The 25,032-nt window shown below is 36.9% G+C and overlaps 1 protein-coding gene across 18 annotated transcripts in view; it reads left to right on the top strand.

Moving 5' to 3' along the window:
- The window catches only part of MON2 (MON2 homolog, regulator of endosome-to-Golgi trafficking), a 126,811-nt gene that overhangs the window by 85,478 nt on the left and 16,301 nt on the right, over window positions 1-25,032 (top strand). For 16 of the 18 annotated variants that reach the window (XR_004966309.1, XM_036300968.1, XM_036300965.1 and 13 more), the window contains 8 exons: window positions 174-372; window positions 3,556-4,184; window positions 9,938-10,081; window positions 10,703-10,720; window positions 11,006-11,134; window positions 11,923-12,113; window positions 23,220-23,280; window positions 24,239-24,362. Coding sequence is in view for 17 of the 18 variants with exons in the window: in XM_036300968.1 (XP_036156861.1) it covers window positions 174-372; window positions 3,556-4,184; window positions 9,938-10,081; window positions 10,703-10,720; window positions 11,006-11,134; window positions 11,923-12,113; window positions 23,220-23,280; window positions 24,239-24,362 (1,495 nt within the window). In the remaining variant the exon portion in view is untranslated. The remainder of the gene's footprint in view (window positions 1-173; window positions 373-3,555; window positions 4,185-9,937; window positions 10,082-10,702; window positions 10,721-11,005; window positions 11,135-11,922; window positions 12,114-23,219; window positions 23,281-24,238; window positions 24,363-25,032) is intronic. The other 2 variants (XM_036300957.1, XM_036300970.1) reach the window with 2 other exon arrangements.

The raw sequence follows: 25,032 nt of genomic DNA, 5'->3' as shown, positions 1-25,032 counted from the left end.
CTTAGATGATGTTCTTTCTAATTTATTTTAATTTTTCATATTCCATGACTTATATAAGAATACTTCTAGTGTTCAATTTCTTCTAACATAGGGGGATTGTCAGATATAATTTTTGTAGTAATTCCTAGTCTATATTATTAATACTTTTTATATGTATTTTTATAAATATTCAGGTTCTCTTTCATCTGTTGGACCGAGTTCGAGAGTCTTCTACCACTGCAGACAAAGAAAAGATTGAATCCGGAGGTGGCAATATTCTCATTCATCATTCAAGGGACACAGCAGAGAAGCAGTGGGCTGAGACATGGGTTTTAACATTGGCCGGAGTAGCAAGAATCTTCAACACTAGAAGATATTTACTGCAACCTTTAGGTCTATATATACATATATATGCTTTTTTTTTTTTTTTTCTGGTGATACAGACAATTCATGATAAAGAAAATTTGGAAAATACAAAAGATTTTTTTTGAAATTCATATACAGTGTTACTTCCCAAGAGTAATCTTATCTGCCAGTCTGTGTTAATGTGCTGTATGTGCATAAGCAGTTTTCATTGAAAAAATAAGTATTACCTGCTATGGGCTAGCATCAAGGGAATATAATGATGAGCAAAAAATACACCATCATTGCTGTCATGGGCATTTGAAAGAAGTATAACTACATTAAAAATGCAAAATTGCTACAATTATAAATGCTACAAAGGAGTGGTGCATTATGAGCTTATAATAGGTATTTAACCAGACCAGTGAGGTCCAGATATTCTTCCCTAAGAAAGTATTATTTTATCTGAGATTTCAAGGATATGAGATTTCATCAAGTGAGGGTAAAATGAAAGTTGAAGGGCCTTATAGGCAGAGAGAACATATAGAAGAGATAGAAGAAAATTGGGTGGGAGATGTTGAGGACCTTAGCATGTTTGAAGGTTTGGAATAAAAGTGTGATTCCAGATGAAGTTGTAGAGGTAGAGAGAGGCCAAACCATGCAAAACTCTGGAGGTCATGTTCATAAGTTAGAACTCCATCCAACAGCAGTGAAAAGCTACTAACGGTTTTAGTTCATATTGTGACATGATCAGATATGCAGTTCTGAAAGGTCACTGTGGATGGTATGAAATGGCAGCAAGGAAGGAAGGAAGGCAGGAGGACACTATTAGACTGGTTAGGAAGCTGTTGGTGCAGATCAGTGGTTCTTAACCAGGGCCAATTTTGTCCTTCCCCCTTTTCCCTCCAGGACATTTGGCAATGTCTGGAGACATTTTTGATTGTCACAACTGATGAGGGACAAGTGCTGCTAGAATCTGGGGAGTAGAGACAACGGATGCACAACAAAGAAGTATCTAACCAAAACTGTCCATATTACTGAGATTGAGAAACGCCAGTGTAGATTATAGTACCTTCAATTCTGGTGGGAGTGATAGGGGTGATAGAAAATGTGAACAGAAATACTTTTGTACATAATTGAGCATACTATACATATTTTATTTTTTAGTTTATTATTTTATATTTGACTTTTTTCTGTTTTTGTTAAAGCATAAGCATATTTACTTTTTCTGTAGGTTTTTTTGTGTGGTGATCTTCATGTACATTATTTTTTTAAAAAATAACATAGTGCTTCATTTTTCATTTTAGGATTAACATATTTAAATCTTATGTACAATGAAATGTACCAATTTTAACTGTATATTTGCTGAGTTTTGACAAAATAAGCATCATTTTTAATACCTCCATAATAGTTACTTTATTTTAAAAGCTAAGAACTAATAGATATAGATTTAGATTTTTAGAAATGAAGACATTACGTAGTTTGTTTTACGTTGATAATTTTTTACAATTTGAAACTACAAATGTTTTTTATTTAGAATGAAGTTCATATTTTTAACAAACGTGTAATATATAATTATCCTAGTCTTTTAGAAAAATGACTTTTTCCTAGACATAGAGCATATTAATAGAGGAATTGCTTTTGTTTAGCTATTTTGATAGTTTTTAAACAAAATTTGTCAAAGCTCTTTGAATAGTTTACTGAAAAAATCTTTTTTATTGTATGTAAAAAATTATACCTTAATTTTTAATTAAAAAAAGGATAATAGAAAAGAGGTACAAAACTGGGAAGGTGTTATAGTTTGTCCTATATAAGCATAGTAGTATTTATTGTTTCATACCAGATCTGCTTCTAGCTTTTTCTATTAATTGAGTGCTTCCTCAAAAAAAAAAAAAAAAAAAAAAAATCAAGTATGGTGCCAAGTGGGTGCTAGAATTATTGGGGGATCTCTTTGTAAATTATATGTGTCTAACTACTATGCTGTACATCTGAAACTAATATAAAATAATATTGAATGTCAACTGTAATTGAAAAACATTTTTTAAAATAACTTTAAATAAATAAAATCAAGTCATTTATAGCCTTTCTAAGGCTATAAACCTTGATTTATATATGTCCCATAACCTACTTATGTTATTCTACTTTTGAAAATGTAAATTCCTCTGATTTTTGCATTATTTAAATGCAAGTATGTAGGTAATAAAGCAGCTTTTAAAGTAAAACTATCTGTTAACAAACCATTGGGCCAGATTGCTGTTAGGAATAAGGTCATTTTTGCTGGACTTCATAGAAACAAATTACACCTGGGTTCATTATGTGTTTAGTTGGTCATAGTAGTAGAGCAAGAGATTGAATTGATCAGTGGAAACCAGCAACTACCATTCAGCTCATGCCTTGCTGACTCATTTTCATGTGAGGGAAACAAATTTATACTCATTATTAAAGGACAGTCTATTTATTTTGTCCTAATAGTTATTTTGGTAACTATTATGGGTGAAAAATGTTTAAGAAAGTTATACAACTGCCCTGGCCAATGTGGCTCAGTTGGTTGGGTGTCGTCTTGTGCACTGAAAGGTTGCTGGTTTGATTCCCAGTCAGGGCACATACCCCAGTTGTGGGCTTGACCCCTGTGGGGGGTTAGGTCATGCAGGAGGCAGCTGATTGATGTTTCACTATTACATCAAAGTTTCTCTTTCACTCTCCCTTTCTCTCTCTCTCAAAATCAAGAAAAAAAATCTTTTAAAAAAAAGTTGTATAACTATAAATTATTTAAATATGAAAACTAAAGTTTAAAGTTTAATGGAATGTCAGTTTAACCATTTAGACATATAAAATAAAGTTTCATACTGTTAGAGCTTATAACTTTTCCAATATATTTAAGAATGATAACATCTTAATCATTAATAAAGGCAGATAGATAGACTGAAGATGTTACTAAAAAGCTTTTGTTTTTTACGTTTATAGAGTTTTGTTTTTAAAACCAAAACATTGATATACCCATTATCTAATCTCTTCTTGGTGCCCTTTGTTCCTGTATCTGAAAAATAATTTACTGGATTTTCAGGTTGTAATGGTTTTAATTCACATTGTTAGTAACCTTAGTACCTATGCAGTTTTTTCTAGTTCCATAGGAATTTAAGCAGAAAAATAAAGCAAATAGATTCTAAAGGGTCTAATAGAGAACATTTGTTCACTTTTATGGTGATATATATTTTTTTTCTCTTCTTAATATAGGAGACTTTTCAAGAGCATGGGATGTTCTTCTTGACCATATACAATCAGCAGCACTCAGCAAAAACAATGAAGTATCTCTGGCTGCACTGAAAAGCTTCCAGGAAATTTTACAGATTGTGTCCCCTGTCAGAGACTCAGATAAGCCTGAGACACCGCCTGCAGTTAATGTGCCTGTGTCTGTCCTTCTAGGGTCAATATCAGGCCCCGGCCTGAGCAGGCCATTTGTAAGAACAGATTCCATTGGGGAAAGACTTGGAAGATATAGTAGCTCTGAGCCACCCGTAGTTACTGATGAGCTTGAAGATTTGAATCTCTGGTGGGCTGCATGGAATACCTGGTATAGAATTGGATCTGAAAGCACTAAGCCTCCTATTACTTTTGATAAACTGACTTTTATTCCCAGCCAGCCTTTTCTTACAGCTTTAATTCAGATATATCCAGCTCTCTACCAACACATAAAAACTGGTTTCAACATGGATGACTTGCAAAAATTGGGGGTCATATTGCACAGTGCTGTTTCTGTCCCAATAAGTTCAGATGCATCTCCTTTTATTCTTCCATCTTATACTGAAGCAGTTTTGACAAGTTTACAGGAAGCTGTACTTACAGCTTTAGATGTTCTCCAAAAGGTAATAGAATTTTAATGGCCATCTAAGCAAAAATGCATGTTTTTTTTTTCTTTGCTATGTATTTTTTTGGTAATTCTGGATCATTAAAATTGTTATGTATATTTACTTGGGATAAGTTCAGGATTGTAAAGATCTAGTTATTTTAAAAACGTGTCATTTTCTGGTAATTCAGGTTTGTTTTGAGAGTCATTAAGAAACTGCCTGCATATTGTTTCTATTCACCAGCATTTTTGGTTTATTCATACATCTCTTTATAAGAGGCTAATACTTTTTGGAATAACAGCTTTTGTCTGGTACTTATGTAATTAGAAAATTAATAAGCAATGGGATTGCATATATATATGTTTTTATCTGCAATTAAATCTAGCTCTGGAATTCTTGGAAGCTTATTTTAAAAAAAGAAGTAAGGATAAATTTATAAAGTATTTTACAGAAATTTAAGAAAGTTATTTTTTTACCTATGTGTGTTTTGTTACTGCAAAAAATTTATCAAAACAGACCTAAATATCATTGAATAAATTCCAATTAGCAAGTAACACCAGATCAAAATCAAATAATTCTTTAAACTTTAATGTAATTGTTAGTGCAATTCACAACAACCAAAATGCTGAAGAACAAAATGCCAACTGAAGAGACAGCAATTCCAGTACAGTAGCTATGACATACTAGTGCCTGGTGCAAGGCTTCATGAACATTGAAAGGAAATTAATTAGAAGGTGGCCAGCGGGGCGGGACTGAGCGAGACAGCCTGGACATGCTCTGGAGCCACCCTCCCGCGGTCCCTCCCTGGAAGGCTACACCTGGGCCATCTGCACCTGGGGCAGCACTGCAGCTCAAAGGGCATCTGCAGAGTGAGCGAGGTCCCTCTGGCAGTGGGTCCCTTGGCCTGGCCTGCAGGGATCGGGCCAAAACTGGCTCTCTGACATCCTCCAAGGGGTCCCAGATTGCAAGAAGGCAGTTCTTAGGTGACATACCCTGGAATCGGGCTCCCTCCTCTCTGGTTTCAGGGTGCGTCACCAGAGTACCGCTGCTGCCAAGTCACCACAGCTTGGCAGCTCCTGCATTGAGCATCTGCCCCCTTGTGGTCAGTGAGCGTCATAGCTACCAGTTGGAGTGCCTGCCCCTAATGGTCATTGCGCATCATAGCTACCAGTCAGACGGTCGCTTAGCCTTTTATATATATAGGTTAGAATGGAACTAGTACCTGATTATGCATGTGTGATCCGTAACCATTTATGTACTGTAAATCATGTTTTCCATTTAACTGATTGCACATATCCAACTGGAATGATGAACATTTTCATATGAAGAATGGTGGTTTCTACTATATGGCAATACCTCTTATTTGCCTCTGGAAGAAGTCTAGCTGAGCAGTAATTCTTTATCTGTTTAACCCTATTATACAGAGAAATAAATGATGTAGAAACTTAAAATTTAAGAGAATCTGGCATTAAAAAAGTTTATTGAAGGAATATCAGTTTTCCACAATTGAAATCAAAATAGCTGTTTTTAATTGTAGTGTGTGGGGGGGAATGTAGGTTCTCAATAATTACTTTCCCCCCCTTGCTTGATCATGCTCATAAATCACTCATAGACTGCCCTAGAGAGAATGGAAAAGTAATTTTATCAAAAAAGAAAAGAAAAGCCACAGGCCTTGTGGGATGCCTATACTCTACAACTCTCATTCAGATGCTTGATTCAAACTTTTATATATGTGTAGAGAATAAAAATAAAGAAGAAACAAAAAACTCTCTTCAAGAGAAAAAAGTATATCATCAAAACAAAACAAAACAAAAAAAACAGACTCTGCTTTAGCAATAAGACAATAAGTGGAATCATTCATCCCAGTTACTAGGAATTTGTTCTGAGCTTTGAAAACAACATATACCTTCAACCTGAAACTTAAGAAGCTTTATATTGTTCATTTATATCAATTGATATTTTGCATTGTTAATTTTCACAATATCCATTACTTGAAAATAATATAATATGGTAATCTTTAATATTTCCTGAGAAAATTTTACATATTTCATGATCTGTGAGAATGTTTTTATATTTTCCTCCATGGGTTTTGGCAAGTTTTTGCTTTGGGATTTTATCCTAACAAACTATTCAGCAAAACATTTTATTGATTAAAAACTACTTTCCTTCCTAAAGGAAAAACTCATATTTTTAAAAAGATTTTTAAATTGATTTTTAGAGAGAGAGAAAGGGAGAGGGAGAGAGAAACATTGATGTGAGAGTGGAACATCGATTGGCTGCCTCCTGCATGCCCCACACCGAGGATCAAGCCTACAACCCAGGCATGTGCCCTGACGGGGAATCGAACCAGCAAACCTTTCTATGCTCAGGATGATGCCCAACAAACTGAGCCACACCGGCCAGCGCAGAAAAACTCTTTTTTAATTTCATATTTACCCTTATATTCAGGGTCACAGTCTTCTCTTGGTTCTCAAATCACTAGTTCCTAACTAAATTGTCTCAGTTACGTATGCTAATTGATTTTTTTCTCAAGACATTTTGGCATACATGGAGGACCTGAGAATTTGATTATCTGCTTTTATTAAGTTCTGAGATCAAGAGACTGCAACTGTCTTATTTATTGCTAAACTTCCTAAAGTCAGATGGCTAGGTAACCTGTCTCCATCATCTCAGTTGCTGGAGTGGTACTCCAGGAAACACCATCACATTGTGTGTGAAACGGTGCCTTGGAGTTGTTCAGTGAAACCGTGTCTTCTTACAGGGGCAAGTTTCTGAATCTCTATACTTCAGATGCCTCATCTATAAAATGAAAATAATCTATAACTTTTTTCCCTATTAAATGGGATAACATTTGTAAGATATTTAGTGCCTGACACAGTTAAACATTCAGCAATTGTTAGTTTAGCTGTTACTATCTTCATCATCAGTTTCTCTAGCAAAGGCCTTAGAACATGGTAGGTAATGAATGAATTATTATCGATTACTTAATGAGAGAAACCTTGAACCGTACCAGAGATTGGATGTCCAGTTTTTGGATGTCTTGTTTTCACATACACAGTTTTTAAGAACTAATAGGAAATATTCTTCAGATTGCTTATTGATTCTCAGTTTGGGGACTAAAATCTGTTATCAAGTTTATATTATAGGTTTTTGTGATATATCAACTTCAGAATACTAAAGAAGAAAAGCCAATAATAATTTTCTTTATATGGAGTTTGTTGTTAAAAAAAAAAGTTGACTCTATATTATACACTTTTAAGATTCCAGAATAGCTTTATAATCTACTATAACACTACTTATGTTTTATTTTTATAAAGGAACACAGAAAATCCCAATGCATAGTCAAAATCATTATTTGGTGCTAAGATATTTCCAGAGAAATTGTGATACTTAGTTTACTAAGTTATCAACACAGGCGCTTTTTTTTTTTTTTCAATTATTGAAAATAATGCACTTAGGATAATTGTCTCTTTTCCATAGTAATTACTACTTGTTTACTTCTGAGAGTTAAGACTTAGCAAAAGGTTAATGAAGAAGGTGAAACTATTAGAAGTAATTAATAGAGAGAATTTTTTTTTTCTCACCTGAGGATATACTTTTTATTGAATTTAGAGAGAGGAAGGAGGAGAGAGAGAGACAGACAGACAAATGGAGATATCCATGTGAGAAACATCGATCAGTTGCCTCCTGCCTAAACCAGGGATTGAACCTGCAACCCAGTTATGTGCCCTGACCTGGAATTGAACCTGCCACCTTTTGCGAAAGGGGACAACATTCCAACCAACTGAACCACACTGGCCAGGGCTAGAGAAAATTTTTTTATCATTCAGGTTCTCCATTCACTATTTCTGGCAAAAATAGTTAAATATTGAGACATGGTGTTATTTTTTCACATTGTAATTATAAAATGATCTAACTTAGGTATGGGCAGCACTTTGCTTATCCACTTTCTATCTTAGGACAGTTATAGCTAAACTTTCAGTTACAGCTAAATGGCTCTATCTTCTCTGAGAGAAAATGAAGCTAATCTATTGTCTGACAGTTAAAAAGCCACGGATTACATACAAATATAAATGTTGTAAATATTTTTTTAAAGAAATTCCTTAAAAATTTGAATGCTATGAATTTTGACTTAGTATTTTGAGAGTAGAGTGTAGAGTGATCATGTTTTGTTTTATTTTGTAGAGCACAGATATATTTTAGGCATTCTATAAGTAGTATCATTAAATATTTTTCTCACAGAGATAGATAAACACTAAAACAGGAAACTATGAAAGGTTGAGAGGAAAATACACATTTGTGGCTAGAAAAAAATAAAAACATAAGATTTACTTAAGTACTTTTGACATATTTGAATTGGTAATTAAAATCTGCAATGGCCGAAACTGGTTTGGCTCAGTGGATAGAGCATTGGCCTGCGGACTGAGGGGTCCCAGGTTCGATTCTGGTCGGGGGCATGTACCTGGGTTATGGGCATATCCCCAGTAGGAGATGTGCAGGAGGCAGCTGATTGATGTTTCTCTCTCATCGATGTTTCTAACTCTCTATCTCTCTCCCTTCCTCTCTGTAAAAAATCAATAAAATATATTTAAAAAATAAATAAATAAAATAAAATAAAATCTGCAATGATAAGATGGGCATTTTATTCTGTTTTATAAAATTATTTGTAGCAATAAGTTTAATTATATTAAAATATTGTATTCTTTAAAATCAAGTCTATATTCAGGTATATTAGACATTATTAAATATGTACTACCCTGCTCTAACTGGTTTGGCTCAGTGGATAGAACGTTGGCCTGCAGACTGAAGGGTCCCAGGTTCGATTCCGGTCAAGGGCATGTACCTTGGTTGCGGTCACATACCCAGAGGGGAGTGTGCAGGAGGCAGCTGATCAATGTTTCTCTCTCATCGATGTTTCTAACTCTCTATCTCTCTCCCTTCCTCTCTGTAAAAAAAAATCAATAAAATATATTTTAAAAAATATATATATACTAGAGGCCCGGTGCACAAAAATTTGTGCACTCGGGGGGGGGATCCCTCAGCCCAGCCTGTGCCCATTTGCAGTCCAGGACCCTTTGGGGGATGTCCACCTGTTGACTCCCCAGGGGATCAGGCCTAAGCTTGCAGTCAGACATTCTTCTGGCAGCCAGGGAGCCCTCGGGGGATGTCCAACTAAAGGCTTAGGCCCCCAAGGGAGCTGTGATGAGGAAGCTGGGGTGACAGAGGAGCCACTCTGTCCTGCCCAGCCACCCCAGGTCGGGTCACACACGGGACGCCGGGGTGGACCGACGGATCCCTGCTGCCCCAAATATATTTTTCCATCGATTTTTTTAGAGAGAATGAAAGGGGGAAGGGGATGGGGAGAAAGAAAGAAACATCAACATGAGAGGCACATCAATTGGTTGCCTACCACGTGCGCCCTGACCAGGGCCTGGTATTGAACAGCAACTGAGGTATGTGCCCCTGACTGGCAATTGAACCCACACCCCTTCGGTCTGAGGGCAGATGCTCTAACACACTGAGAAACCCGGCCAGGGCAATATTACACTTTTTATTTTTAAAAAGTTTTTAGTTGATTTATACATTTAGCCTATACTTTACTCAATAATAGTTTTAAAAAGCTTAAATGTCCTTCAGGGTGTATAAAAGATTGTATGATACATAAAATAGGTCAGTTTTTAAGATTATTTGGTTAAGCAAATGCAGGTAACAGTAAAGAACTTAATAGAATTCAGATTATGCATTCTGCTGTTCATATTTTGCTTTTATAGGCCATCTGTGTAGGACCAGAAAACATGCAGATAATGTATCCAGCTATATTTGACCAGTTACTGGCATTTGTAGAATTTTCCTGTAAACCTCCACAGTATGGACAACTGGAAACAAAGCACATTGCAAATGCAAAATATAATCAGGTAATTTACTCTAAGTTATATTTACTATATAAGATTTTATGGCTTATAAGTACAAGTCAGTTCTATTTAAGAGGAACTCTGATTATCTCAGAAGTTTTTCATTCACATATAAACTTTTATATGTCTGGTAACAGTTTTAGCCTAAAAGAAATACTATGTATAGAATCTTTTCTGTGTTTCTTTTTTTCTTGTTTATGATTTCCATTTCCCAAATGGTTCTCCAGGAAGTTTGGCCTTCCATGTTACGCTGTAGTACATCTTCTTCAAAGTTCCTTTCTTGGCTGCCCCAGCCCACTATAAAATGACTTCTAAATCCTTAAGCCTAATCTTTCCTAAAATAGATAACTACAATGCAGAATGAAAATATCTGTGTGATTAAATAAGAAGTCTACTACTGGTGTGAAATTTAGTTGGATTTTACATAGAAGATTTTTATAACCATAATTGGCAAATTTTAACTCTGTTTTGGCTTAGGAGAAAAGTAAATTTCTGAATGCATGCACATGCTGATTTTGTTCACACAACATGAAAATTATAATTTTACATGGTCCGAAAAGTAGTTTTAATGTGTATTAACTCTTTTCATTCTATTTGTCTTGCAACACAATGGAATCACAATAGATCCAACTATTTGCACCGGTGAGTTAAATTTCCTAAAATTGTCCTAACCTGTTGACAACAAAGTACATCTTTTCCAGTTCTTGATAGAATGCTCTATGTGCTTTTCTCAATAATTTTGATTTTTGCCTGGCTGAAAATTATTATCTCATGAAGTACATATCTCTTTGAAAACTTTGCATGTAATATAATCTGACATAAAACCAAGGCCTGAACTTTAAGACAAAGAAGCTTTCTGTTTGAAAGCAATACAATTTCATTTAATCTCATTTATTTTTAATTCCATGTGAAAATATTACTTTGTAGGCGGAATGGGTAGCCTTGAATTATGTACCGTTTGCTGAAAGGTCTTTGGAAGTTGTTGTGGATTTATACCAAAAAACAGCCTGTCACAAAGCAGTGGTGAATGAGAAAGTACTCCAGAATATCATTAAGGTATTTCTTTTAAAAAAAATGTTTATACTTTTATTTGATAATGACAGTATTATTGAAGTAACCCTTTAGATAATAATGTTTTATCATATATTGAAAATACAATTTATATTATTACTTTTAGTGACTTTTCTCCAGTGTTCATGGATAATACTTAGAAACCTGTTTATCTGAAGTATGAAGTTTTTAAAATGAAAACTATTAAGTGAATATGCATTAGATTTTTTGCAATTCCTAAATTTTGTCACATAAGAAAAATGAGTTGAGGGTCCTGTTTCTTAGGATGATACTTCTCATACTTTGATGTTGAACATTCAGGGAGAAATTCACAATTCAGCCCATTGATTTAATTTATCATGCACAATTTTAACAGTCATTTTTACTTTTCAATTAGAATAGATATACAATGTTATGTTAGTTTCCGGTGTTGACAATTATTTTAAAAATTCATCTCTTCTTGACTGTGTCCATTCCTCCAAAAGCTTATTTCTTGTTTTTTCCTCTGTCTCTCTCTGTCTTCCTCACCTTTCCCCTCTCTCTAAAATCAATAAAAACTTTTTTTTTAAGTGTTGTTACTTTTTCAGGGTCACTGGAGATAGGATTTAAAAGTATATTTTTCTAGGCAGTAGGATTTGAAAACTATAATGGAGAATTGGTCTTTCTAGAAAATAACATCCTTCTTTAAATGAAATCCCTATGCTATTATTTTTTTCTCTTATAATTTAAAAAAAATAAAGTTGTATGTACAAATTTTAATGAATACTTATCTTAAATTGTCTTTATTTTCACAGACCCTTAGGGTTCCTCTCAGTTTGAAGTATTCCTGCCCTTCTGAAAGCACATGGAAACTGGCAGTATCTTCTCTCCTCAAAGTTCTTTCTATTGGGTTACCGGTTGCCCGGCAGCATGCTTCTTCTGGAAAATTTGACAGTATGTGGCCAGAACTAGCCAATACTTTTGAAGACTTTCTTTTTACTAAAAGGTCAGTTAGGACAATCTTTAAAGAAGTGTATACTATGCCTGTAATTGCTTTAAAAACAGTATTTCTAATTATTCATTAAAGTAATTGATTATTGAGAATCATAGCTTATATACAAAGCACAGCTGGATTAGGCATTTATCCATTTAGTACATCATCTGTGAGCAATGGAGATTTTGTACTTTATAATTATTTCGGTAGTAAGATAGGAATCAATGTATATAAAAGCCTAAGCAATCGTCCGACTGTTAGACCATTGGACCGTTCGACCAGTAGCTATGACGCGCAAGACCACTGGGGGGCAGACGCTCAATGCACAGGCATGGAAATATGGAACAGACTGATGAATCTCAGAGGGAAGGGGGGAGGAGGGAGGGCGTGAAGAGATTAACCAAAGATCTTAGATGCATACTAGAGGCCAGGTGCATGGATTCGTGCACTGGTGGGGTCCCTCAGCCTGGCCTGTGGGGATCAGGCTGAAATGGGCCTGGTGCACAGATTCGTGCCCCGGTGGCCTGGCCTGCAGGGATTGGGCCGAAACCAGCAGTCCAGACATCCCCCAAGGGGTATCGGATTGCGAGAGGGCACAGGCCAGACCAAGGGACCCTGCCAGTGCATGAATCCATGCACTTGGCTTCTAGTCCAGTGGTTGGCAAGCTGCAGCCCCTTGAGTGTGGCTCTTCCCCAAAATACCACGTGCGGGCATGCACATACAGTGCGATTGAAACTTTGTGGCCACACTCAAGGGGCTAAAGAGCCGCATGTGGCTCATTAGCCACAGTTTGCCAACCACTGCTCTAGTCCTATCTAATATAGAGGAAATATGCTAATTGACTGCCCTGCCCTCAAAGATGGCGGCACCCACAGCCAATAAGGAGGGAATATGCTAATTGCTGCCATGCCCTCAAAGATGGCGGCGCCCACAGCCACAAGATGGCAGCGACCACAGCCGCAAGATGGCGGCACCCAATCCCCTCAGCCCCGCCAGGGCGGCAGGTGTGTGGCAAGGCCGGGCCTGCCCCCAGGTGGGCCCGGCCGTGCTATGCGCCTGCCTCCGGAGTCCCCCAGTCCCCTCAGCCCCCCAGCCGCCCGGAGCCGCCCGAGGCTCAAGTAACCAGGGCCGGCTGAGGCTTGCACTGCCGGCAGTGGTAGCAGCAGAGGTGTGATGGGGCATCGCCTTCCCCTGATCACCGGGTCAGCTCCCGCCCCTGAGGGCTCCTGCACTGTGAGAGGGGGCAGGCCAGGCTGAGGGACCCCCCTCCTGTGCATGAATTTTCATGCACCAGGCCTCTAGTCTGTATATAAGACTATGTGAATGCATCATAATTAAAGAACCATGGTTTTGACTTAATGAAGCCAAGAAGGTCCATTTTTTAAAACCATTTCCATTTGGCATTACACAAAGAAAGCAATTTTAGAAAAGCAGTGTTTTACCAGAATAAATATGATCAGTGGCAGTAATGATCAGCTCTTTAATATATTTAGGTTTGGCTGTTCCTAAACAATTAAAAACATAAATACAGTAGTCCCCCTTATCCACGGGGGTACATTCCAAGACTCCCTGAAACCACAGATAGTACCAACCCAATATACTATGTTTTGTCCTGTACATACATACCTAAGATAGAGTATAATTTATAAATTAGGCACATTAAGAGATTAACAATAGCTTGTAAGAAAAAAGAACAATTACAATAATATACTGAAATAAAAATTAGGTGAATAAGATTTTTTAAAAGATGGTAGGTTTGGCAAAGAAAAATGGAATTTTCATTGTGTGTTATTCAACTGAGGGCATAAGTTAAGGATGCTCTTTTGACCCCTCACTGAGAGTGGGATAATTGGAACACAGACTAAATATTTTGAATAAGGAATCTGCTGCTGTCCATCTAGAGCTGTACTATCCAATGCAGTAGTCACTAGCTGTGGTTAATTAAAATTTTTAACTAAGTAAAATTAAAAGTTCAGTTTAGTCTCACTAGCAAGGTTTCAAATTCTTATTGCCATATGTGACTAGTGGCTGCCATGTTGGACAGTGCAGATTATTGAACATTTCCATCCTCATAGAAAGTTCGTTTGGGCAACACTGATCTAAAATATGACATTTTACAATCAATGAACTTATGTAATAGCTGTGGATAGCCAGGTAGTCTTAAGTTTTACATCTAATTTTCCTTTTTTTTTTCTTCCTACAATCTAATTGTCTTTTGTACTGTGATAGTGAAATCCTATGACAATGGAAAATTTTCTATTTTATCCTTTCATCATTTTTAAAGCCTATAGAATGATAAACATAGCATACACAGCTATGTAACCTTATAAAATTATTAGCTTGTAATTATTTAAATAATGAATTTGAGGTACTTTGAGAAAAAAACTACATTATTACACTGATAATGCTCAGATGAATCCACAACAGAATGATTTAACTGAAGAGATTATGTTTTCTAATGTTGTTATTTAGTAAAAAAAAAATAGATATAAACAGAAACAGACTCATAGATACAGAGAACAAACTGATGGTTGCCAGATGGGCATGGAGTTAAGGAGCTGGTGAAAAAAGTGAAGAAATTAAGTACAAATTGGTAGTTACAAAATAGTCATGAGGATGTTAAGTACAGCGTAGAGCATATAGTTAATAATCTATAATAATAAAAGTGTAACATGCTAATTAGACTAGATGTCCTTCCGGACGACCTTCCGGACAAATCAGGGGCTACGAGGGAAGCCCGGGTCCCGGATGCCAGAGGGAAGCCAATGCCGGCAGCTGGGGAAAGGAAGGCCTACTCTTGCACGAATTTCGTGCATCGGGCCTCTAGTATTGTAATAACTATGAATAGTGCCAGGTGGGTAATACTAGAATTATGGGGGATCACTTTGTAAAGTATATAAATGTCTAAACACTATGCTATACACCTGAAACTAATCTATATATATAAAAGCTTAAGTGACCATCTGACCTTTTGACCGTCTGACTGGTAGCTCTGACATGCAGTGACCACCAGGGGGCAGATGCTCCAACCAGTAGCTATGATGCGCACTGACCACCATGGGGCAGACGCCCAACATAGGAGCTGCTGAGCTGTGGTGACTTGGCAGCTGCAGTTCTCAGGTGACAAACCCGGAACCAGAGAGGAGGGAGCCTGATTCCAGGGTGCGTCACCCAAGAACTGCCCTCTCGCAATCCGGGACCCCTCAGGGGATGTCAGAGAGCCGGTTTCAGCCTTATCCCTGCAGGCCAGGCCAAGGGACCCCACTGGTGCATGAATCCATGCACTGGGCCTCTAGTATAAAATAATATTGAATGTCAAGTTTAATTGAAAAATTAAAAAGAAAATGCCCTGCCCAGTTTTTCTTAGTGCTTAGGGCAGTGATGGCGAACCTTTTGAGCTCGGTGTGTCAGCAATTTGAAAAGCCCTAACTTAACTCTGGTGCTGTGTCACATATAGAAATTTTTTGATATTTGCAACCATAGGAAAACAAAGACTTATATTTTTGATATTTATTTTATATATTTCAATGCCTTTAACAAAGAAAAATCAACCAAAAAAATGAGTTCTCGTGTCACCTCTGACACATGTGTCATAGGTTCGCCATCACTGGCTTAGAGCATCATTTCTCAGACTGAAGAGTCTCGGGTTTGATTGCCAGTTAAGGGCACATACCTGGGTTGCTGGTTCAATCCCCATCCCTAATCCCGGTGAGGGCATGTGGGAAGCAACCAATCGATATGTCTCATTCACATCATCCCCCCCCCCCTCTCTCTCTCTCTCTCTCTCTGTCTCTTTCTATCTCTCTCTCTCTCTCTCTTGTTCTTTCCTCCCCTCTCTAAAAATCAATGGAAAAAATATTCTTGGGTGAGGATTAACTAACTAAATAAATAATTAAAAGTTGTAGAGTGCAGAGGGTTAACTTACATTTTTCCCTGTAAAAGCTTCTCTGATATTTCAGAATTCAAACTGACATATGATTCTAATTTCTGTTTTTGAAAATGGTCAGACTTTGTTTTGCTTTCTTATGTATTTTTCACTTCTAGAAATTTTGTTGATACCAATGCAAACATATTCTTTGTATTTGCAGGAAACAAATTATGTTTTTATCTTTAAAATAACACTGAAAATTTGAATTCCTTTGTGGATTCATTGCCCAAATCTTGATGTTAATTTATATAAAACGAATAGATTTATAAATTTAAACTTTTTCCCTTTTCCTCTAATTATCTGTCTGTGTATGCATGTTGCCTTAATAATAAACTGAATAAGCTTTTTTTTTTAATTGAAGTAACATTGGTAAATGGTAACATTGGTACATTATGTAAATTTCAGATGTACAACATTACAATTTGTTATCTATAAATAACATGTTCACCACCAAAAGTAGAGTTTCCACCTGTCAGAATACATTTGACCCTTAGTAACCATTTTGCCTCCCCCTCCACCTTCTTTCCCCTCTGATAACCACCAATCTGTTGTCCTTATCTTTAAGTTTGTTTTTGTTTGTTGTTTCTTTTTTTTCTTTACATTCTATATGAGTGAAATCATACAATTTTCTGTCTGACTTACTTTACTTAGCATAATACTCTCAAGTCCATCTGTGTCATAAAAGGCAATATTTCATCTTTTTTATGGCCAAGTAGTATTCAGGTGTGTGTGTGTGTGTGTGTGTTTGTGCGTGCGCACGTACCAAATCTTTAGTCATCTGTTGATGAACAGTTTATTTAGGTATCTGTTCTATAGTAAATAACGCTGCAATAAACATGGGGGTACATATATATTTTTGAATTTGTGTTTTCATAATCTTTTTTAATAGATATTTTTATTGATTTCAGAGAGGAAGGGAGAGAGATAGAGAGATAGAAACATCAATGATGAGAGAGAATCATTGATCAGCTACCTCCTGCATGCCCCACACTGGGGATCAAGCCCACAACTCAGGCATGTGCCCTGACTGGGAATCGAACCATGACCTGGTTCATCACTGAGCCACACCAGCTGGGCAGTATTCTTCAGACAAATACCTACAAGTGGAATAGCTGGATCATATGGTAGTTCTATTCCTAATTTCTTTTAGAAACCTCCATTACTGTTTTCCATAGTGATTGCACCAATATACAATCCCAGTATCCTATATAATAAAGTGGTAATATGCAAATTGACCATCACACCCTTGCACAAGATGGCTGCCCCGATGTGGTCAAAAGATGGCGGCCACAAGATGGTCGGCAGGGGAAGGCAGTTGTAGGCGATCAGGCCAGCCAGGAGGGCAGTTAGGGGTGACCAGGCCAGCAGGGGAAGGCAGTTGGGGGCGACTGGGCCAGCAGGGGAGCAATTAGGCATCGATCAGGATGGCAGGAGAGTGGTTAGGGCAGCCGTGGGCAAACTACGGCCCGCGGGCCGGATCCGGCCTGTTTGAAATGAATAAAACTAAAAAAAAAAAAGACCGTACCCTTTTATGTAATGATGTTTACTTTGAATTTATATTAGTTCACACAACACTCCATCCATGCTTTTGTTCCGGCCCTCCGGTCCAGTTTAAGAACCCATTGTGGCCCTCGAGTCAAAAAGTTTGCCCACCCCTGGGTTAGGACGTGATCAAGCTGGGAGGCAGAAGCGGTTAGGGGCAATCAGGCAGGCAGGCAGGCAAGCGGTTGGGAGCCAGCAGTCCCGGATTATGAGAGGGATATCTGAGGGGTCCCAGATTAGAGAGGGTGCAGACTGGGCTGAGGGAAATCCGTGCCCTCCCCCTCCCCCAGTGCATGAATTTCGTGCACTGGGCCTCTAGTCAAGGTATAAGTGTTCCCTTTTCTCCACATCCTCTCTAACACTTATTCCTTATCTTTTTGATAATAGCTATTTTAACAAATATGAGTTGATATCTCATTGTGGTTTTGATTTGTATTTCCCTAATAATTAGTGATATTGTACATCTTTTCATATATTTGTTGGCCATTTCTATGTCTTTCTTGGAAAAATGTCTGTTCAGATCCTCTGCTCATTGTTTTTAATCAGCTTGTTTTTTGTTGTTGAGTTGTTTGAGTTCATGATATATTTTGCATATTAACCCCTTATCAGAAATATCATTTGAAAATATCTTCTTCCATTTAGTTGTTTGCTCTTTTGTTTTGTTGATGTTTTCCTTTGCTGTGCAGAGGCTTTTAGTTTGTAGTTTTATTTGTTTATTTTTGTTATTGTTACCCTTGCTATTGAAGTCAAATCCACAAAAATGTTGCTAGCTGATGTCCAGGAGCTTAGCACCCATGTTGTATTCTATGTAGCATATATTTTCAGGTCTTACATCAGTCTTTCATCCATTTTGAGTCAATTTTTGTGTATGATGTAAGACATTTTCATTCTTTTACATGTGTTTGTCCAGTTTTCCCAGCACTATTTTATGAAGAGACTTTCCTTTCTTCATTGTATGTTCTTGGCTCTGTTGTTGTAATTTAGCTGTCTGTATATGTGTGTTTATTTCTGGGCTCTCAATTCTGTTCCATTGGTCTAGATGTCTGTTTTTCTGTCAATACCATGCTGTTTTGATTACTATTGCTTTGCAGACTAGTTTGAAAACAAGAGTATGATACTTCTGGCTTAGTTCTTTTTACTCAGGATTGTTTTGGCTATTTAGAGTCTTTTGTAGGTCCATACAAATTTGAGGATGTTTTTGTTCTATATCTGCGAAAAATGCCATGGAGATTTTGATAGGGATTTCATTGCGTCTGTAGATTGCTTTGGGTAATATGGGCATTTTTTTAATACATATTTTTACTGATTTTTCACAGAGAGGAAGGGAGAGGGATAGAGAGTTAGAAACATCGATGAGAGACATCGATCAGCTGCCTCCCACACACTCCCCAGTGGAAATGTGCCCACAACCAAGGTACATGCCCTTGACTGGAATCGAACCTAGGACCCTTGAGTCCACAGGCCGATGCTCTATCCACTGAGCCAAACTGGTTAGGGCAATATGGGCATTTTAACATTGTTAATTCTTCCAGTTCCTGAGCATGGGCTATCTTTCCATTTTTTATGTCGTCAATATTTTTCATTAACACATTGTATGCGGGAAACGTGTTTACACGTTTTACGTATTTATACGTTCTACCAGTGTAGTAGAGCGCGGGACACATATTAATACGTTTTTTATAGACTAGCAGTAGAATGCGGGTAACGTATAAATACGTAAACTAAAGTTATCGTAATTTTACTGAACGTTGCCATTTTCGCAAAAAATTAGCAAAAATGGCCCGCGCCACCTGTTAGCGCACGATAAAAACTACCCACAAACAATGTGTTTATATCTTTTATTTTCAGGGTACAGGACTTTCACCTCCTTTGTTAAATAATATTCTTTGGTATTTTATTCTTTTTGTTGCAATTGTAAGTGAGATTCTTGATTTCTCTTTCTGATAGTTTGCTAGTGTATAGAAACACAACAGATTTTTACATATTGATTTTATACCCCACAACTTTACTATATTCATTTACTATTCCTAATAGTTTTCGGTGTAGTCTTTAGGATTTTCTATATAAAATCATGGCATCCACAAATAGTTTTACTTCTTCTTTTCCAATTTGGATGCCTTTTATTTCTTTTATTGCCTAACTAGAGGCCCAGTGCACGAATTGGTGCACGGGTGGGGTCCGGCTGACCTGCCCCCGATCGTGAGTGGGGCCAGCTGGGGGGAAGGGCCATGGGCGGTTGGCCGGCCTGCCCCACCCCCTGGTCAAACTCCCAGTCTAGGGGACAATTTGCATATTAGCCTTTTATTATATAAGATTGCTCTAGCTAGGCCTTTCAATACTGTTTTGAACAAAAGTGGCAAGAGTGGGCATCTTCGTCCTATTCTTCATCTTAAAGAAAAAGCTTTCAGTTTTTCACCATTGCTATGATGTTAGCTCTAGGTTTGCCATATCTAACCTTTATTATGTTAAGGTACTTTACTTATACATTTTATTGAAAGTTTTTTTTGATAAATGGATGTTGAATCTTGTAAGATGTTTTTTCTACATCTAATGAAATGATCATATGATTTTTATCCTTCATTTTGTTAATGTGGTGTGTCATGTTGATTGATTTGCAGATATTGTACCATCCCTGCTTCTCTTGGAATAACTTGAACTTGATCATGGTGTGACATTTTTCTTCTAATAGCGTATTATCTTCATTTGCCTATACAAGTTTTGTTCCTTTCCTCCTCCCTTTTTATGTTTTTCTTGTCACAAATTATCCCTTTTTATAATGTATATTCACTATCAAATTGAAGTAGCTATTGTTATTTTTAATCCTCTTTTTCCCTTTAACCTTCATGCTATAATTGTCTAACACTCTAGTCTGTGATAGAGTTAGAATTTTCTGATTCTATCACCTTACTCAAAGTTTTGTATACTTCTGTGTTTTTTTAATTTACAGTAGAACAGCTCCCTTCAATATTTCTTACAAGCCAAGGATGTGGTGAACTCCTTCAGTATTTTCTTTGTTGTTTTTGTGTTTTTTTTGTCTGAGAAAGTCCTCATTTCTTCTTCATATCTGAAAGATAACTTGGCTGGTTATATGGTTGTCTGGCAGTTTTTATCTTTCACTATTTTGAGTATGTCGTTCCATTCTCTGACCTGTAAAGTTTCTGCTGAGAAATATGATGAGAGCCTGAAGGGGGTTACTTTATAAGTTACTGTCTTTTCTTCCCTGAATGTTTTAAGAATTCTTATTTTTATCATTGACTTTAGACAGTTTTAATATAACGTGTCTTGGAGACTAGAGGCTGGGTGCACAAAATTTGTGAACTGGGGAGGGGGGTGTCCCTCAGCCCAGCCTGCACCCTCTCCAATCTGGGACCCCTCGGGGGATGTCCACAGGGACCGGGCCTAAACCGGCAGTCGGACATCCCTCTCACAACCTGGAGCTGCTGGCTCCCAACAGCTTGCCTACCTGCCTGCCTGATTGCCCCTATCCACTTCTGCCTGCCAGCCTGATCATCCTCTAACCACTTCCCTGCCAGCCTGTCGATGCCTAACTGCTCCCCTGCCAGCCCAGTCGCCCCCAATTGCCTCCCCTGCTGGCCTGGTCGCCCCTAACTGCCCTCCCCTGTCAGCCTGGTCCCCCCTAACTGCCCTCTCCTACCAGCCAGGTTGCCCCTAACTGCCCTCCCCTGTCAGCCTGGTTGCCCTTAACTTCCCTCCCCTGCAGGCCTGGTTCCTCCCAACTGCTCTCCCTCCCCTGCAGGCTTGGTTGCCCCCAACTGCCCTCCCCTGCCAACCTGGTCTCCCCTAACTGCCCTCCCCTGCAGGCCTGGTTCCCCCCAACTGCCCTCCCTTCTCTGCAGGCTTGGTTGCCCCCAACTGCCCTCCCCTGCCAGCCTGGTGGCTCCTAACTGCCCTTCCCTGCAGGCCTGGTCACCCCCAACTGCCCTCTCCTGTTGGCCTGGTCGCCTACAACTTCCCTCCCTACTGGCCATCTTGTGCCCACATGGGGGCGTCCATCTTGTATGAGGGTGTGACAGTCAATTTGCATATTACATCTTTATTATATAGGATAATTAGATGTTCTGTTAGCGTCTTGTGCTTGTATGTCCAGTTCCTTCCCCAAAATTAAGTTCTTATCTATTAAATGGCTCTCTGTTCCCTATTCCTTCACTTCTCCTTCTGGGATACCCATTATCCTGTGTTGCCCATTCTAACAGACTCGGATAGCTTTGGTAGAGTTCTTTCATTTTTTACAAATCTTGGTTCTCTTCCACCTGAATTATTTTTAAATTTCTTCAAGCTCACTAATTTTCTCTTTCATATAGTCTGTTCTACTTCCAGTGCTTTCTAATGCATTCTTCATCTTATTTATTGAGTTCTTTAGCACTAGAATTTCTATTTCGTTCTTTTTTACTTTATTATTTTTAATATATTTTTATTGAGTTCAGAGAGGAAGGGTGGGGGAGAGAGAAAGAGACATCATTGATAAGAGAGAATCATTGATCGGCTGCCTCCTGCATGCCCCACACTGATTGAGCCTGCAACCCAGGCATATCCCCTTGACTGGAATTGAACCTGTGACACTCGCAGGCTGATGCTCTATCCACTGAGCAAAACCGGCTAGGGCTAGGTGTGTGTATTTTAATACCTGTAAAAGGTAAACCAAATAATACCATATATAGCAAAAATAGCCCTAAATACAAAATAATATACTATACCCCTAAACCTAAACATGATAATACTGTTTTTACATTTAAAATATAAAATAGAATAATTTAGGCTCAAACATCAAATAAGTCTAGGTTTGAATTGTGGCCTTTATTTATAGTGTGTTTTTTATCATATTACTAGCCATTCTAAGCTTCAGTTTCCTCTTCTGTCAGTTACATGATAATATTACTACATGTGGTTACTGTGGGAACATAGGAGATAATACAAATAAAGCTGTTAGTACAGTGTAGAGCTCCCTAGTTTTAGCTGTCATTATTGTAATAATCATTACCATCCTATTCTCAGCTATTTTTGAGTAATTAATATTTTATTATTCCATAAGATTAATATCATTTTACTACTCATTCTTAATAAGAGCCACAGGATCTAGAATTCACCTTGGTTCTCTCAGAACTATCCATTTCTTCTGATCTTGCTGGAATAATGTTCTGCTTTAGAAAGTCTGAATCAATCCTCCTCTTTTAAGATGTTGTCTATCCTTTATTGTAAAGATCTTTAATATATTGGATTTGTTACAAATTAATGATTAATGGAGAGTCTCTGAGTGAATAATTCAACAACTTGACCAAGGCTTTCTTAAGTCATTGGCAATATAAGGAAATTCCAGTATTGTCACAGTGGTAATTTTTGCTGTAGCCACAGATGATAATATCTTTACTTTTCCTTGTTTTTACAATTCTAATACTGAAAGTAGTGTAGTTCTATAGATTTTATTTAGTTCAGGATTGGGCCAAGTATTTTTGTAGCTGGAATTTTATGTTTGTAACTAATCGTTTATACTAATGACTTTAATTAAAAATACTGTTCTTTTAAATAAATGGTAATGTCCCAACCTGGGTGAAAATAAAATTTTTTCCATTTGTATTTTCAGAGAATATTTTACCTTTAAAAATCAAGTGTTTTGTTTTGTTTTTTTTAGCATACCTCCGGATAACCTTTCTATTCAAGAATTTCAAAGAAATGAAAGTATTGATGTTGAGGTGAGGAAGCTATTTAAAACATTTGTCTGTAACTATTTGTGCAAACCACATTGTAGAAATGTTAAAACTGTAAAATTGCTCAAAAAAATAAAGTGAAGTAATAGATTAAACTTAAACCAAGAGCATGAAAACTCTCAAAGAGGTGAAAGGTTAAATTTAAAGCATTGAAAATTTTTAAATGACTTTCTTATATTTGTTAGCTTTGCACTGAGTGTATGTTTTCTACTTAGGTGTGTCCATTTAATAATTTTAAAAGCAGTTTATTCAGTAAAATTCATTAGTTAGCAAGTATTTACTACAGTTTAATGAACAAATCAGATGTTTGTAGTTGAAATTGATCAACGAGTTGCTTAGATTTCTCTCATTTTTAACCATCCATAGATGACCTTTAGCATTCTTAAATGAGTTTTAAAAAATATATTTTGTTGAATATAAATGGAGTTTAAAGTAGTAGTTTTTGGTTGTGTGTGTGTGTGTGTGTGTGTGTGTGTGTGTTATTCTTTAAATAGGATAGGGAACTTTTAAGTAAATAAAATCAAATACTTTAAAGTGTACATAAAAAGCATAAGCATCATCAGATAGATACAAAATACTGCCTTTTGTCCAGTTACTATATTAAAAGTCTTGTAAACTTTAAAAATTTCTTCAAAAGGCAAAAATAGTATATGATGTATTAGAAGTAAGATCAACATTTAGTAAAATTGTTGCATAGTAAACAGTTTATAGTATTGACTACTTTGTGATAAAGTTATTTACTAAGACGGGGGAAGCTGACTAGTCATCCTCTATATTAACCTTAAAATGTTTGTGTACTTCTATTAAAGGAGATTCTTTACTTGCTTTTTTTTTTTTTTTTTTTTTTTTTTACATAAGATTTAAATCTTACATTACAAATTGTCATTTGAGTCAATCTTCTTCAAGAAAAAAATTGCATTTGAATTTGCCTCTATTGTTTTAGGTAGTTCAGCTTATCAGCACTGAGATACTACCTTATGCCAATTTTATTCCTAAGGAATTTGTTGGTCAGATAATGACCATGCTTAATAAGGGCTCAATACATTCTCAATCATCTTCATTTACAGGTATGTTATTTCAGTTATTTTTTTAAAATACTAATAAGTATTGAAATATTTTTGAAGAAGCTTAATGTAAAAATGTTAACTCCTATGATTGTGGTAAATGTAAATGAGTAAGGTAATTTTTATTAATGTGATTTAGAGCTTTAAGCTTTACGAGGGGGAAATGTGGTAAATATTGTGTGAATTATATGCAATGAATTAATTGCAAAACACTTAGGGAATCCACTTAAGTCTTTCAGGCTGACAGGTTTCCAGTTTTGTGAAGTCATGGATTATTGGGAGGTAATAAGTGTATATTCTGCCACTTAGTAGTTGGCTAACTTTTCTAAGTTTGAGTTTTGTCATCTGTAAAATGAAGATATTAATACCAACCTCTCTGGACTATAAATTTCAGAGTTAGTCCATTAAAAAAATAGATACCTTGACATTAAAGAAACTAACATTTAGTGAATACTACTTACTATGTATAGGGTTTTATGCCAGAATATTAATCCCGCTTCTCACAATATTTCTGTGAGGACAAGTTCCATCATATTATAGAAAGGAAAATGGGTTTTAAAAGCTTGAAAAAAATTGCCCACAATCTTAAGGCTGGTGGCCAAAATTCATTCTTAAAAAGAACTACATGCTCCTTTTGATTATATCATGCTGCCTTACTGGGAGATGATATATA

Source organism: Myotis myotis, unplaced genomic scaffold, assembly GCF_014108235.1.
Source record: "Myotis myotis isolate mMyoMyo1 unplaced genomic scaffold, mMyoMyo1.p scaffold_m19_p_3, whole genome shotgun sequence".
Lineage (NCBI taxonomy): Eukaryota > Metazoa > Chordata > Mammalia > Chiroptera > Vespertilionidae > Myotis > Myotis myotis.
Note: the sequence above shows the minus strand (reverse complement) of the source record. Positions and strands in the feature narration are given on the sequence as shown.